This window comes from Synchiropus splendidus, chromosome 4 (genome assembly GCF_027744825.2).
Source record: "Synchiropus splendidus isolate RoL2022-P1 chromosome 4, RoL_Sspl_1.0, whole genome shotgun sequence".
Classification (NCBI taxonomy): domain Eukaryota; kingdom Metazoa; phylum Chordata; class Actinopteri; order Syngnathiformes; family Callionymidae; genus Synchiropus; species Synchiropus splendidus.
This window is the reverse complement of record NC_071337.1, coordinates 19,106,846-19,123,828: the sequence shown is the minus strand read 5'-3', so window position 1 is coordinate 19,123,828 and position 16,983 is coordinate 19,106,846. Positions and strand designations below refer to the sequence as shown.

The window sequence follows — 16,983 nt, the reverse complement described above, 5'->3', positions numbered from 1 at the left end:
AAGGTGCATTTTGTTTCATCAGTCTTACATTTGTGACGTCTGCACCGAACAGGATCCAGCTTCTGTGCCATGTTTGTTATCTCCATAGATGTACAGTATGCAAGGAATGCAGGCCTGCTTTACGTTGAGTGACATCACCCCCTCTGACCAATGACTCAGTTCCTTTTGTCAACCTCTGACTGACCACGAAGTTCCCCCTGCACCGGGTGTTGGTCCACTTCCACCTGGCAGGCGTGCCGACTCGCTGCGCAGCAGCAGCCTATCTGTTAGTTCAGCCGCTGGCTTGTTTGACTGGACATTATCGCCGCTTCACAGCAGGTTGTTGCTGTTGTTAGTGTCGTCCAGACTTGGGATGGCGTGGATGCTGCTCTAATCTGCTGTGACCACAGCTTATTTCCTCAGAAAAAGAGAATTTGAAGAATCTTGCATGGCTCTTTTAGGTCCCTAGGTCCTGACATGATTTCATGTTTATTGAAACAAAACACATTAAAGTCATCGACTCAAAGAAGGCGTCTGATAAAGGCACTTTAAAGGTCAAAGTGCTTCTGGCTTCATTACACTCCCAGGATGATAATGCTGACAATGCACTCGGCTTCAGTCCCGAAGAGCTGAAGATTTAATTGGCTAATTTAGGAGCCCGTGATACAACGTGTAATAGAATCAGATGAATGGAAGCTTGGACAGTCTGCATGGTCAGCAAACAGAGGCTCACACTGTCAGTCATGGCTGTTGCCACAGTAGTGCATTTACAACCTTGTTTCTTGCTCCCAGACACAATTCAGCTCCAATGCTTATGTGAATAAACTTCACCAGTGACCAGGGAGGCGAACTGAGGACAAAGTGTCTCCCACGCCTGCCTGTTATTCAGCCAGCTGTAAATGTGCAGGAACACTAAGGTCATGGTAACAAAGAAGCATTGGCTTGTTTCATTAACATGTGCGTTCATGGTCAAAAGGTCACTTTACCGAATCCCCTACACAGGTCTTATAGCATGAAGTTTGAGTCAGAGAAATATGTATTCAGCCAAGTGCTTATGGAACGGAAGCTGCTTCATGTGAGGCCTCATTGTTCTTTGGCTCCCCAGGGTCTAAATTAGCCAGAAAAAGAATGTGACACTTATTGTTTGGACAGTTATTTTCATCTTGCTTTAATGACGACCGTCACTTATGATATGACAGCAAGTTGATGAAAGACTGTAGTTGTAAGGATGTTTAATGTGGATTTGAAATAATAAACATTCACTCATGAGACTTTTTAAAACGTAGAAATAAGACAAAATAATGTTCATTTCGTTCCCAAAAGTCACTTACAAATGTAATCTCATTGCTTTCCGTTGTTTTGGGAGTTTGTTGCACAAAAGTTAATTTACAGAAGTTTGGGGTTTTGCCAAAACGATGACGTTGACGTTCCCGTGCATTTGTTTTTATTTTGAAAGTTGGAAAGAAATTTAAATAATAATTTGAATAATGAGTATACTATTTAGTTCAAATATATATATATATATATATATATATATATATATATATATATATATATATATATATATATATATATATATATATATATATATATATATATAGGGGCGCTTTTTTTTTTTTACATAATGAAGCTCAATTAAAAGTAAAATACACATATTTTGCGCTTTATTTTACCGCAACATCCTCCTCCTCCATCGCAACCAGCTCCCAGCTGAGTAACTTTCCATGCCTTGTCTTCTATCAATCACCATTTTAAGTTGTCTGGGAAAACCAGGCAGTTATAGTAAAGTTCCAGCATGTCACCGCTCGCTGATTGGTCACCCCGCCCTCGCCCGCTGGAGTATAACTGAGCTGCGGAGCGGCGCTCCAGCCAGACGCGACTCCACACTCCCGCAGCGAGGACTTGGACCTAGCAACTCGCAGCTCGCCAGAAAAGTTCCAAGCCATGACGTCGGTGACGCAGCATCTGATCTGCCTGCTGGTGGTCTACAGCAGCCTGCAGCTCCACCGGCTGACCGAGGGCTGCTCGTGCGCCTTGACGCACCCGCAGGACGCCTACTGCAACTCCGACATCGGTAAGTGACACCCGGGGCGCTTTTTTATCCCGCTTCTACCACTAGACTCGTCTCCGGAGTCAGCCACTGTGTTGCGTTCATGTGGAGAAAATAGCCTGTTCTCACATCGCAGTACCGAATGTAAAATAAGGTTCTTGCTGGAAAGCTCAAGCTTAATATGCTGCTTGCTTATGAACGCTTTTGCTCAATCGAATAAGTATTCATTCACGCCAATGAGGCAATAAATGAATGCACTTTGTTAAAGCAGTTTTTAGGTCGGAAGACCTCGCCAGAGTAACACTTTCAGGACAGGACTAGTTCTACCAAGGGACCCGAGGGTTTGTGTGTGTTGAATCCACATATGAATGAAGTTCAATTCTATTTTGTCAGAGGACTTGCAACAATTTCACTGTCAAACCTGAGGACACAACTCAGTGATGCTGTGTACCTGCGTAAAAGCCACAACTCTAATCAGCTGAATGATGATTTTAAGTATAATTTAAAAGAAAATGAAGTACAGACTGCAAAAAAACCCACAAAAATAATCAGGCAAATGATGAAATGGCACTGTTTTAGGTTTTGGGATTCTGTGTTTCCTCAGATTGCACATCAGCTGTGGTCCTGACCACTGCACTACTTAAAGTATATTCTAACTGCTCTCTTCTTTTGTCCATTTACATTGACGTCATTGGATACATTTCTTATTCAAAAATAAAAACCTCTAGATTTTGCTCAGCTTGGAGAAAATGAAGCATTCACTTGCTTCTTGTTGGGTGTAACCAACCTGTGAATATTTATACTTTCTTGTCATCAGACTCGGTCATCAGTCTTTTTTTTCAAAGCACGTGTGAAATCATGGCATGCCTGATCCAGGTTCTGTTCAGATACCAGGTCACGGAGGGCGAGCGGAGGCGGTTTGTTTTACTTGTTGAACACGAGGATCCAGCTTAGCGTCGGAACGCCGTCCAGGCTGGCATGTGTTTTCAGAAAAGACTGCTCGAATCCTGAGGATTATGCGAGTGGCCCGGTTGGGGAGGGATTGTGTTTTTGGGACGGGCACGTAAGGTCTCATGGGTAGCAGGTCAACGTCAACACGTCACAGACAGTTGAGTTTACGAAAACACACTTTTCTCCTTTAGAATGCCAAGAATGTCTGACACCATTTCGGTCATCCTCTGACAGTCTACTGCTCTCAGCTCCCCTGTACGACAAGACATAACTTTCCTTTTCTGGGCCCCTCCTTCAAGTCTTGCCATTTAATTTGTCTCCAGTCTGGTAACAGTTACATTCATGAGTTAATGAGTCACTTAGACCTTTGGGTCTGTATATTATTCACTATTTTAATGTTTTCAGTCCATCATAAATCAGCACATTTTACAGGTCACTAGCAATGACTGCCAACTACCCGTGGTGACACCCCATTCACTCACGGTCACCATAGTGTAGCGGTACTTTGGCGTGACATGATGGCCCCTTACTAGTACAACTGGGATTTGAGGACGTCATCTGCAAATTGGAATTGAAAATGAAAACTGGATCCGTGTCGACTGTAAAACTGCTGGAGAAATGTAAATTCATAGCTAAAATCTAAGTGAGTGGGGAAACAGTTAGACATCACCAAACCAGGTAAACAAAACTCAACAGATTGTTCTCGTGGAATCGAAGCCTCTCTGCAAAACAACTCACGTCTCCAGTGTCATTTCTAACCGCACGCTCCAGCCAAGTGATCGGCTTGGAGAGAAAAGACTCCTGCGAGCGCATCATGTGATGCCACACATAGCTCGCACTGTTGGCACCAGCCGCTAGAGAATCTGGGACCGACTTCAATAGAGAAAGTGATCAGTTATGAGCCTCACAAATCCCCTTCCCAAGGTTCGGGCTTAGCTTGAAGTGGGCTTTGAATGCTTGCGGTACCTCTTGGCAGACGCAGGGAATCACCCCTCAGTGTAAGCGTGAGGTCAGGACAGCAGTCCGAAAGGATCTGGGGTTGAATAAAGAACCTGTTCTTGGTGTCCAGCTGAACTCCAGCGAGCACAGAGCAAAAAAAAAAAGAAGGGTTGAAATGCCAGTGTAGCAGGAGAGGAACCCTGTAATTCTCACTTTCGACATCAAAGTGTGACAGGCCTAAATCTTCCCAATTTAAGTGCCGTGGTGGAGTTCAAAGCGTCCTGCTTCTTGATTTCTCGGCCCCGACCCACAATCACCCGCAGGCACAGCACCGGAGGAATCACAATTAGGCTGGATGGTTGGTTTGGTCCACTTTTTCTTTCGGACTACTCACAATTAGCATGCTAGCACGAGGGAGGCCATTTACAATGTGCTTGCGATGTTGACCAAACACAACAACCAGTCACACTGTATAAATACGTCTTTTTAAAAGTCAATTCCATTTGTATTATGTTACGTAGCGTCAGTGTTTTTCTTTTTTACTTCATTGTGTTTTTAACGCATGAATGTTGAGTTGTTTTTTGACTTTCTTACTTACATGTTTTGTGCCTCTTGTGACTGGCAGTTGTGCTGAGCGATTCAGATTTGAATTTGTTGTTGTATTTTTCCAATTGTGTTTGTAATGTTTGGATTATCGACAGATTCTCTTCAAATTCATGCTTGTGTTAAGGTTGAAAATTGTTTTGGGGTCTGTAAGTAAGTTTGGGAATATCTTATTGTATTTTGAGATGGTTAAGCAAGTTGTCATGTTGTGTAGTTTGTGTAGTACCTTTGAGCTCTTGTGTTTGGTCAACTACCCTGTGAGGTTATTTACTGTTGTTTTCAGTTACTGGTTGTTGTATTCGATTGTTCACATTTTGTTGTCAGCTGGATTGAGAGTTCCTGTTTGTGATACATCAGTGGTTGTCCTCTTAGTGATGTTCGTGATTCAATTTTTGTTATGTTTCACAGTCATACTACAGACGTGATTCCTTCATTAAATTTGAATTTAGCGATGCATTGTTCTGCAAAGTAATGTGTTGCTGTTGAGAATTCACAAGTTACTGTTAACTACTCTTTTGTGTTGTTTTGTTTCCTTGATTTTGGATTCAGATGTACTGAGTTGTGTTTGGACATTTGATGTCATACTGTGTTGTGTTCAGCCTGCCGTTCTCTTCGGTGATTCAGTCTTAACAGCTAGACACAAACATGTTCTATGGAAATAATAGCAGGTCACTGTTGTGTATAGTCACTAATTGTTGTGTTGAGTAATTCCTGCTGTGTGCTACTTATTGTTGGTTGATTAGTGTTTGTTGTAGCAAACACTGCAGCGTGTCAATACTGTGTTGTGTTTTGCTCCGTAACTTGGTGACGTAGCAGTGTTGATGCCTAGTAATTCGCCTTGTTTTTAAATAGTACGGTGTTTGTTGACCGACTTACCTGAAGTGATGGAAGTTTAGTCATTTCCTTTCATTGATTCTGGTGATGCAATGTTGCTCCCTCCATCTGAGACCTGCTTCCCTCCTTGTCCACTGACCTGCAGCCACAGTATTAAGGGGCTAATGCTGAAGCACCTTTCACCCCAGGAAACAGGCAGCATCCTCTCCCACCACTAAACCTCCTCTAAAGCAGGATTAGCGAGCGGCGGGAAACGTCGCTGTGATTTCGTCTACTGTCTTTTCCGCAAACCTTTTGCTGGTGATAAAAGCTCACAGGGATTACAGTTGTGGAATCCAAAAACGAGATTAAACATCAGCCGTGTAATGGTGCTTTTAGAAATATCTCCATGGTCAACAGGTGGCAGATTAGAGTGAAGCACGGGCTCCTGTAATTAGGCGTATTATGCAAGCTGGAGTCAGATATCCCGACTTTTCCCCAAAGTCACTTAAAATACGAGGAGATGTCAGTGGTTCTGGATTCCGAACAAGCCTGGGATGCTTGTCCCCTGAGTCGGCGTATCAGATCTCCATCCCTGCCCTCCCCTCTCTGTGCAAACCACAGAGCCACTCAGGAGTTGAGCTGTTTGAAACGGCAGGCTGCTGCTATCCAGACAAACCCCTGACTTAACCATGATAGTGCATCTGACGTGGAGGGAGGACGAAATACACTGATGTCGGGTGAAGAGAAGAGACTCGTGATTATGTTGTTGCCAGGCTGCCAATACACTTGTTGGCATCCTAAAATAGTCTACACCGAGAAGGGTCCCAAAACTATTCTCCAAAAAGACACCCAGTTCTCAGCTGTAATGCATCCATCTTTCTATGACTTTTGTGCCACAGTTCTTTTCAACAAAAATACTGACAGCACCAACAACCAAGAGCTCTGCATATGTCCATCTCTGCACAACCAAGCACGCGAACAGGACGGTGCACGTCAACATGCTTGGACTGACACGCAAGTGGCTGCTGTTCCGTGGAGTTTAATGGAGGTGTTCCTGACAGCAGCTGTGAGCAGAGGTTTTCCTCCAGACCTCTCACAGCAGAGTGGGCGTGGTGGGAAGAGCAAGATTTCAACTGCCGCGAAAAGTGTTTTTCATGGATGGGACTAGTGCACATTTTCTAATGTAAATGTTTAAAGTGCAAACAGACACATAGTGATGTGGTCAGCAGGGGTTCAATATCATTCTAGAATACACAGTTGTTATTTAAAGTCACGCAACAGAATCACTGGGTCCACTTCATGTTTATTTTCGTACAGATGTCAGTCCACTAATCCAAGTCAGGTTAGAAGTGAGGAGAGAAGTGAGGAGGCCCGGGCTCCCCTCTCCTCAGAGGGAAACCCAAGGTGTCTCCCGGGTCCACTGAGACTCTTACGCTATCTCTAAATATCAGGCTTTTGGCTCAAGAGACCCAACACGACCCCAATATACCTGAACTCCTCCACCTCGTAGCCAGTAAGTCACACCCTTTTCTACCCAAGAACCATTGTCTCAGACTTGTAGACTAAGCCAAAAAAGTTAAAACGCAACAGTTTTTCTTTATTTTCTAGGTTCAAGATTGATTTAAACTAGAAACAATTTGGAAGCAAACTCTATACGTCAACAGTTACTGGATTTGGCTACCACCTACAACAGGGATCATGTTTTCTGTTTATTTTAAAGGTGATGGTTAATTTTGAGAATTTCTCTTCCTCCCACTTGAGAGCGTATCTCCGCCTGCATCCTAAATTCTTCGTCACTCTTCCCTCGCTTTCCTGACATTCTTGCTACTCCTCTCCACCTCACACATTCACACGACACAAGAAGAAGCAAGCTTATTCTTGACTTGCCCTGTTTACCGCGTCCTACGTAGGCCGACATCAACGTTGGACTGAATTAAACGCTCACCTTGAGATTAAAGCTTATGTAATCCTCCTTTTGGGAATGCTAAGTGAAATATATTTAATTTTGTCAGTTTTTGTGAAGGAGAAGCCTCCCACTCTCGTCTCTGGGTCTCTGCAGAGGAGGATTCCTGGCGCGTCACTGTTCCTCGTGTTTACTGAAGTGTGAGTGAGCCAAGAATCTTGCTAGAAAGTTGCACACTATTTTGATGAGGTGGGTGTTTGTGCAAACATAAGCAGCCAACAATTCCAGCCAACTTTCTCCGATCACAGAGACTCATCACAGGTTCAATGTCCCCATTACTATTGAGAGGCTTGGAAAAACTTGAATCAAGAGTTATCCACATCCTGTACCAAGTCCATGTTTAAGAGTTCTCTGTTTTTTGAGTTACCTGTATCCCGAGCATAGAGGAATCAACACCTCTCTGCAGACTCACTATAATGTTTCCAATGAGTCCCACCCACTTCCTGTTTAATGAGTTAAGTTACAGGGACTCTCTCTGATGTATGGATAAATGGTTTATACAAGTAACATCCGACGTACGACCGGGATCGGTTTTGATCAACCGGTCATAAGTCAGATTGGATGTAAGTCGAATGCCATTCAAAATAGCCGACGCAAGGGTTATAGTTACTACGGTAGTGGTAGATCGCTGTGTGAGAGTGAGATGCTGGGATACTGTGCTGCCGTAACTGTCGTACGTGTTGCTGGGCTGCTACGTGCTGCTGTGCCAGACATTGAATTAAAAAAAAAAAAAAAGCATCTGCTGGCCGTGGTCGTAAGAACAGGTGGACATAAGTCGAGTAGTTTTGAATCTATTGAGTTCGGCAATTTCACGAGTCGGTACAGCTTTTAAACCTGTACTGACAGGTGTGTGAGACATCCTCCAACTCAGTCTGTGTGAATGTTGACTCAGAAGATAAATGATTCAAAGTCGTCCCCTAGCGATCTTCATCGTCATCCAAAAAATGATCTAGACTGTATAATTGTCAGGAGTCACAGCAAGTGAAGTTTGCTAAATAAGCAACATTTGCAGTTTAGCTTTCAACGTGACAGTTAAACTGATCTGACTGGAGAGAAGAGCGAGGGCACACTGGTGAATGTGGATCTTTCATGAGCTAAGAAACAGGTCAAGCAAACACTCCTGATGTCGACTGTGTGACGGCGCTGGGGTTCGTGAACACATGGGGTGGGGAGGTCTCGGGCCCAAGTGGGGTTGACAGAACAGCTGAAGTCCTTCACACATTCCTGTGGATGATGATGGCACCACCGCCGGTCAATTAGTGGCCGCTGTCCAACAAGAGGGTTCCTATCTGGAGGCACTTGAGCCGAGTAGCCTGACCCGAGGTCGTCCAAACACCGGCATGTGTTTCCTCACAGGAGTCTGAGGTCAGACCCACGGAGGGAAACCGAAAATAAAAGGCTGCGGTGTGATTAACCAAAGGGCTGCAGTCAGATCTCAGCATTCCGCTGGAATGAAGGTTTTTGAGCGCCAGTCCTGGATCACGTCTGTCACACTGCAGTTGAACAAGGTTGTTCAGGTGACGGAGCTGCGGTTCTCATTTACACACTGAACAGTTTTCTAGAGCTAAAGTGCAACAGCAGGCGGGAGGTGCACACGCTGATGCTGGCAGATGTGAAACGAGACATTGTGGAGCTGTCAGTGAGGCAGGAATTACACACAATGACAGCAAAGGGAGGAACGTGGCGTCGGACAAGTGTGAAGGTCGCGTGTGACCAATCAGTCTTTGTTTGATGTTTTGTCTCCAGCTGGAGCTTATGACTTGAAAAATTCAAAATGTAACCTTGTATGGATTCTTTCATTGTTCACTGTCCAGTTACTTTGACACATGGAGTGTTTTGTCTTATTATCTTTTTTACTTTTTCCAGAACATCGGATGTTTTGTTTCTGTTTTTTTGTTTCTTGAGTCGATCTATCTACAACAATAATAATGAATTCCGTCACACTTATGCTTTATAGTATTGCCTGTCATACAGTCTTCTTTACGAACAACTGAATCATTATCATTGTCTTCTACTTAACTGCTAACAAAGCTCCAATTTCAGGCTTTGCCAAATACAGATTTTGGTGATCAGCTTATGCCCCCTCATCCAAATTGACGTTTTTGCCAAGAAACAAAAATTAACCCGAACAGAAAAGACTGGAAAAGAAATGAAACCTTCATGACAATTCTTGTGGTGCCGAGTCTGAGCCTTTTAATCATCATTTGTTGTCAACACTGGGCCATCGTCTTCAGCGAGTTGTGATTCAAACACTGCTTGTTTTGGAAAAGAACGCCAGACGAACTAGTGTTTAGTGGTTAGTATTGTAATTCTATCTTACAAATAATGTTTACAAGAATTCTGCCGCTTAAATTAGCATAATCAAATTTAATATCAGGTTCAATAGAGGTCCAAAAACAAAACAAAACACCACTACTAGGTGGCTCAATGTCTTGTTGAGATGGAAGTAAGTCACATGCCAGCAGACAGCTTCTCGCACCTCGTTTCTCAAAGAGCTTCCAACACTGCTTCTGCGTTCAACAGAGAATGTAAAAAAGCAAATTCTTATGTGAGCAGATAGCAAGCGCTGTCAGTATCTGCGGCTGCTCGCAGCAGGTGACGTCCTCAGCAGGACCCGTAGGTCTCACTGACTCCTTCACACTTCGAGCTCTTAGACAATAAACGCACTTGTCCAAAAAAGTGTGAAAGCAAACCTCTCTCTCCTGTGTTTACATGGGGGTCCCACACGCAGATAGAATCTATTTGGAACCCCACTCCCAATATAGAAGCAAAATAAACTTTGCATTCAACAGAATATCTTCAAAATCTAAATTTGTTCTTGCGCTCAAAATGTACCGTCAGCTTGGCAGCAGAGCATAAAATCGGATAAAGGGATTAACTGTGGTGCCAACCAGGTCCCTGAATGATGTCTATCACACGGTTCAGTCAAGCCTCCTACAGTACGGAGTTTAATCAAAAACTATTTGTCCCTGTCTTGGCAGTGATTCGAGCTAAAGTGGTGGCGAAGAAGCTGCTACACGACGGACCCTTTGGAACAATGCGCTACACAGTCAAGCAAATGAAGGTGAGATGATGGTGTTGCAATGTATTGAGTTGAGCTAAGACAAGCAACATCGGAAAGTGTCGGGTGAAAGGAATTTAAGTCAGCAAGTTGCTGTTTGCAAAGGAAAGAGCAGTCAGTTTGAACGGATCCAGCCCATGAGTCCATGGGGGTTAGAAATCATCTCAGTCGTTTCTTCCTAGCCTTAGCACATGACCCTCATTCAGCCCACCAGAGATGCAAAACACAACTGGACAAAGTGGATTTTGCTGGAGAAGCCTTGCCGCAAAAATACCTGAGTACAAAAGGTGAAGTGGCAGCAGCATTGCCTTCCTCACAAGCCAATAGATGTCCTGAGCTTTTTAGGAGACCCTGACCCAAGAAGAGATTTTCAAGGTATCACAGAGAGGGAACCATCTACTTTTAACAGAATGATGCGGCCCAGTGGCCAAAAGGCTTCAACCCACTGAAAAAACTAGGACCTTCGCAGTCCTTTACTAGTGAGAGTCTGATCTTTGTAAAATGTCTTAGGCAGAAAGATGTAGAAAGGAGCGGATGGTAGGGGGATCCTTGTAACTATTTGTGAGAAGCAGTTCTGTGGATGGCTATGAACAGCGGGGACTCCGATTTAAAGAGTATGTACTGTGGGAAATTTATTTTAAAAGCCTTCAGGGATTTTCCCCCTCCTGTCAATAATCACTCAGACGCAGTCTGACAGAGGACAAAACCGGAGCCGTGAAGTCACAAGACCGTCTCTGTTTACTTAACAACTCCACAGTCCCAGGAAAACAGTCTGAGCCACTTCACTTCCACGCTTTTCTTACATAATCCCGCATATTTCTGACAGATGTTGACACGGCTCCGCTGCAAAACAGGAGCCGGACCAGGAGGATTTGGGAGACTTACAAGCGTGACATCTTAACCCGGCTCTTTGCCAGGAGTGAAAACATTTCTGAACTGTGCCATAGTGAATTAGCCCTCTGGTTTAGGAATAGATGTGCAAGGAACTTCTTGCACAGATTCATTAAAAGATATGTGGCTAAGATTAGACTCCAACCTCCTACGGCCAGGTAAATGGACTAAGAGAAAGAAAATGAATGGATGAAGAAAAGCAATCTTCTTTCAGAAGAACGTCCCCATGTGGCACTTCCATTACAAATCTCTTCAACGTTAGTAGCCCTTTGGCAAGGCAAGACTTGAAGCCCAGAAATGTGCATTTGCTACTTTGGCTAGCAGGTGGTGGTCAAGTCAAAACCTACAAGAACACTTGGGCGCAAGAGGTGCATTCTGAGGGAATATTCGTTTTAGCAAAGGTAAAACAACGGTAAGACAGTGACTCTAGGAAGGAGTCAATCGGCCAATATTGACACGCACTTGCAGATGGCTCCGGTAGTGAAACCACACATTGGTTTTTCATATCAATCTGCTGAGTAGATCTATTTAGCCCTTCCTGTTGTGTGGTTGATAACAACTCAATTCGTCTAAAAGTCCCTTGAGACTGATGTTTCCTGGAATTCCCAAAGAATTTGTTTTGTCTTTTTGTGAGCGACATGTCTAAACAGGGATTTCCTGTCTTTCCAAGACAAATAAATTGCAGTTTTTGGCACAAACAGTGGAATCTGGTCTGACAAACCTGAGCTGAAAGGAGGCGCCTGTGGGTTTGCAGCGACCTTGCCATAACAGCTTCAAAGTCGGATGTCATTACATGGTGTAATTGTGTTATCTATGATTTAGTTATGGGCAGAGCCTAATACTCCTCCTCCCACGAGACATTCTTTACGGAATGTCATCTGATAACGCCAGCATGTTGTTTTCACTCGATTATTTATCGGAGTAAATGGTGCCAAGCCAAAGGTACATTCCGCTGATGCCTCTCCTCGTGTCTGAGACCAGGGTTTATTTTTTTGTCTTGCAGATGTACAAGGGATTCGACAAAGTCCAGCACGTGCAGCACATTTACACAGACGCATCGGAGGGTTTGTGTGGCGTCAAGTTTGACATCAACAAATATCAGTACCTGATCACAGGTGAGTGAATGTTTGTACAAGCTGATGCAATATGTTTGGATGAAGATGTGGCAACACAAAGTCGTCCTCCAGCTGGTGTAGCATTACAACTCCGCTTTGTTCCAACATATGCTTTAACTTTTATAGTGGTCCAAAATTACCATCTTAACTCACAGGTCTGTAGTTTGAAATCTCCCCACTGGCTATGTATCATTATTTCCATTTCACAATACGGATCACAACTGTCTACATATTTGTACTGTAGACATATTTGGTGACCAGTTGCCAACCAACCAACCGATCATCTTCTGACTGACTGTAAAATAGAAAAGATATTTAGGTTGTCTTTAGGTGTCTAACTGGAAGTATCAACCTTAGAAAATGTGTTGTGATCTTAGGTGTGATGTTTGTGCTCTCTGGCTGATGCACTTTGATGAATTTGAAAAGTAAAAGCAACAAAATAGCCAGAGAACTACACTCTGAAAGCGAGTGGTCTTTTCCAGGAGGAACATTTTTATGAGGTGGCGCTTCCTTATGGGCACTGCGGCTCGCTGGCGTCCGAACGTTGCTGTAAATACAGCGGCTGCATCCTGCTGTTCTACAGGACTAGCTGGTGTTGCTAAGTGACGCTGGCTTCCAGCCTGGATCAGAATGACATCATCACAGCATCGAGTCTTAAAACAGAGCAGAGCTCACAAAGCAAAGCATGCCCTTGGGTCTCCAGAGGCCACGTCCTGCTTGTATTTTAAGAGCTACTGTAGTCACACTTGGGATATGTAACATACAACCAGTGACATCCCAGTCGCGCAGGATGTGTGTGAGCTGTCAAATTCCAACCTGGTGACGACGCTGTGGAGGAGATGGACAGCTCCATCCAGGTTCGCGCAAAGGATCGTGACACACCTGTCTCGGCCAAGCATAGACGGCCGCTGACATTTGGGACATTCAGAAATAGGGGTGTTGGTTTAATGCAGACACGTTGCAGGAGATTGTCTTTCCCTCCGAACATAAAGCCAGAGTGCTGCGTTTACAGTAGACCGTGTTACGTGACGGGATTATGCAATTAGGAGCCGAGATTACTGGCTCATGAGCCTGCGCCCGGAGAGTCTTTTAAATGTATAGCACACAAGAAAATGTTAAAGATTTGAAAAAGGTTAAGATGAAAACACAATGGAGGTGTTTTCAGTGCCTATTTGGTTCATCAGTTAGCGGATTATAGCAAGTCTGAACTACAACTCGGTTTGCGTATTCTGACAGAAAAAGTCCATCAGTTGGTAACTTTGGCTTTAATGTTTTGTTGCTATTGTCACACTGTCATTACACTGTAATAGAGCATCTGAAATTCCGCCGTCTTGTAAATACATAATCTGTAAGCCAATACTGGTCTCTTCACCAGCAAAGACACAAACAGCTTCACAGTTGAAGTTTTTGTTAGGAACTAAACAGCTGCTACTATTAATAAATGCGTAATTAAATGCATTTGACCAGAGTCCACCTTTTCCATGTCTGATTCACCTCCTTGACTTTTCAGGACGTGTGTATGATGGCAAAGTCTACACAGGGCTCTGCAACTTCAATGAGCGATGGGAGAGACTCTCACTGGCACAGAAGAAGGGCATCAACCACAGATACCAGCTGGGCTGTAACTGCCGGGTGAGTCACCGCGTTGGCGCTAAAAAGAGTAAATCAGCAGGGCTCGCTCACAAAAGGGGGAACTGGATCAACATACTAGAGGTTAAAATGACAGCTTGGAGAGCGGAGAGAGGAGAAGTGTGATTATATACATCATCCATCTTCTTATATCCTTCCATTACACCCTGCTCTCCTGCTCCCCTTCCGTACATCCAGGTGTCCTCACAAAAGAGTTTGGGAATTAAAGAGCGACTTCCTGTTCTCAGAGCCTTTTGACACCGTGATTAACTCCTTGACTTTCATGGGAGAATGTGGGAAGTGCATTTCAATCAGTGCGGCCGTGTTTACGGCGTCTTGTTTACCCACACTGATCGATGGCTGGTCTCCCCAGAGGGAGTTTGTGCTGACGCTGGCTCACTCTGGAACAACTAGGTCTCTCTGCTAATCCGCTTACGCTGATAGGTGCCAATGGTGTTAGCAGATGTCAGGGACTGTGCTGGACAGTAGGACGGCTGTGAGGCGGGTCAGCAGCTGCTGCAGCATGTCGGCACTCAGGCCACTGGAAATAAAGACGTAGATCGATTCCAATGCTGTTGGACAACTTGCTGAACGATTCTGCTGAGAGTTTCTAAATGTGCTTTTATCAGCTTGTTTTATGACGGCACACACAGCACGTCATTTGGTTCGCTTTTTCATCACATGATTAAGGAATCAGATTCTGTAAGGACAAAAAAACAAGCTGTTTCGCTGTAAACAGGAGTCAGAAAAGCAATAAGGGAGGCTTGGTCGAGCTTCCCGAGGTCCTCATAATCACCGGGGGACCTAGATCCAAGAGCTCTTATTTTCCCTACATTCATCAGGAATTTGTGGCTGTGCAAAAAGAAACGTGAGACACGATGGATGGAGAAACCATGACTGGTGAGACTACAAAGCTAAAGGTGGTGTTGGGGAAGGTCCATGGACTTTATTAGTTGACTGGTCTGGTTCGGTCGAAGCAACACCAGATTGAAGAAAAGGATTAGAATCCATTGAGATGCAAGGATAGTCATTGGGTTGCAACCTTAAGCGCCACCTGGGCCATGTCCTGAAGTTCCAGTTGGTACCAATGATTCAATGTGTTGTCATTTTAGTTGCAGGACTGAGTAGTAATGGACATCCTTGACTGACCTTGTGAAATGGTGTTTCAACAGATCAAGCCCTGCCACTACCTGCCTTGCTTCGTGACCTCTAAGAACGAGTGCTTATGGACAGACATGCTGTCCCATTTCGGCTATCCTGGCTACCAGTCCCGGCACTACGCTTGCATCCAGCAGAAGGAGGGCTACTGCAGCTGGTACAGGGGCATGACCTCCCGCGACAAAACCACCATCAACACCACCGACCCCTGAGCCTGCCTTCTCCAGTTTTTGTTTGTTTTGTTTTGTTTTGTTTTTTTTTTTACCCCTGATTCGTTCGACTGATCGACTCTAGAGTATCGCAGGACTCTAAAAGCTCACCGGCCCAGGGGGTTCGCCCTGCGTTGACGTGGCAACTGTGCCTGTTTCATAGCACTTCTGAGAGAATTATTATTTTTTAGTTTTGTAGACGTTTGTCAAACTGATCAGAGCTCAGCTGCGGTCACCAATTACTCACCAAGAACCAATCTTTTTTTTTTACTGTATTTATAGAATGGAGAGTTCAGTTTCCCAGAGCGCAAACATAAAATAAAAGAGTGCTTGACTATTGAGGTTGTATAAAGGCTATAAGCTATCGAAAAGTATCGCAGCTGTACCTCTTTGATATTTATCTGTAGTTAGCTCTTGATGTGCTGTATATTTAAAAACAACTTGTTACCCATAACATGCCAAATATACTTTCGGGCCGTAATTACAGCGGTACTTTTTAGTTTGTCTGAGAAAGAGCAGAGATATTTTTATGTAAATCTTTTTGTATTTAAATATTTGTCATGGACATATCGATATATACATAGATAAAGAAATGGATATTGTCACTAAACTGAACTATCTTCACCTTCTCTTCAATCTTCCATTCATTCCAACACAAAACACCTCAGAGGGAGACGGAGCCTCGTGGATGAAATTTGCGGAGATCAGAAACTGTAGTGAAGTTGTAGTGAAGCTGCTAATGTTTAGGACTGTCAGCGTTTGAGTAAACATGGCAATACTGGTCTTTGGAAAGTGTTACACTGCTTATAAAGCATAGTGAAAGCTCATTCAATAATCTACTAACAGTGGCCACATTATCTTGCCCAGCAAGTGAAACACATTTCACTCTACGCTGTAGAGGGAAGTTCCATTAAATCTTACAGTACAGTCTCATGTTTATTGGCTTAAATACGACTTGGTACAACCTGTTTTACGCAGTAAAGTTAAACAAAATTAAATAGTACTCAGTTTAAGGTCAAGGTTACAGTGGCACAACTTGCATCCAAAACAACTGCAGCTGGTGACGGTGGATAGAATGAGTGCCAGAAGTAACACTCATGAGTGAAAGTTGCAAAACTGAAATGACAATTGATTTAGATGAAACTTCATATCCAACCAAGTGTTTTTTTTTGTTCCCAATGTTTTTCAACAGACTTGCCAAGATTTGCGACACATTTCTAAACTCTGCTTAACGTCTGATGAAGTCCGCACAGAACATTCCTTGATCATGATACATGGAACAGTATAAAGGTTGACTAGTTAACAAGTCCAAGTACTAAAACCACTCAGTCTAGATGCATGTTAGGCATGTTGTTTTGGTGAATCCTACAGGGTGACGAGGCTCTTTATCCCGACCAGGCGTTTGTGTGTCACTATTTCTGTGGTTCATGTTTGTGTATATCAACTGTTTCAGTTACTGGTCAAATGAAAAAAAAAAAAACAAGAAAATCCAATCATGGAGTGATTCCTGAAGTGTGTGTGGATGGGGTTTGTTGTCTCCTCGTAGAAGTTTGACTTAATTTCTGTGTTTTGTATTTTTATAATAAAGACTTAATGAAAAACTACAAAAGTGTTGTGGT

General features: G+C 43.7%; 2 protein-coding genes across 2 annotated transcripts in view; one reads left to right on the top strand and one right to left on the bottom strand.

Annotated features, from left to right (window-relative positions):
- The window catches only part of LOC128757932 (synapsin-3-like), an 80,796-nt gene that overhangs the window by 25,892 nt on the left and 37,921 nt on the right, over window positions 1-16,983 (bottom strand). The window lies entirely within an intron of this gene.
- On the top strand, window positions 1,864-16,973 carry LOC128757934 (metalloproteinase inhibitor 3). The gene is made up of 5 exons (XM_053863581.1): window positions 1,864-2,053; window positions 10,283-10,365; window positions 12,257-12,368; window positions 13,879-14,000; window positions 15,170-16,973. Exons 1-5 carry the CDS (start codon window positions 1,924-1,926, stop codon window positions 15,365-15,367), a joined length of 645 nt encoding a protein of 214 aa, XP_053719556.1. The 5' UTR covers window positions 1,864-1,923; the 3' UTR covers window positions 15,368-16,973.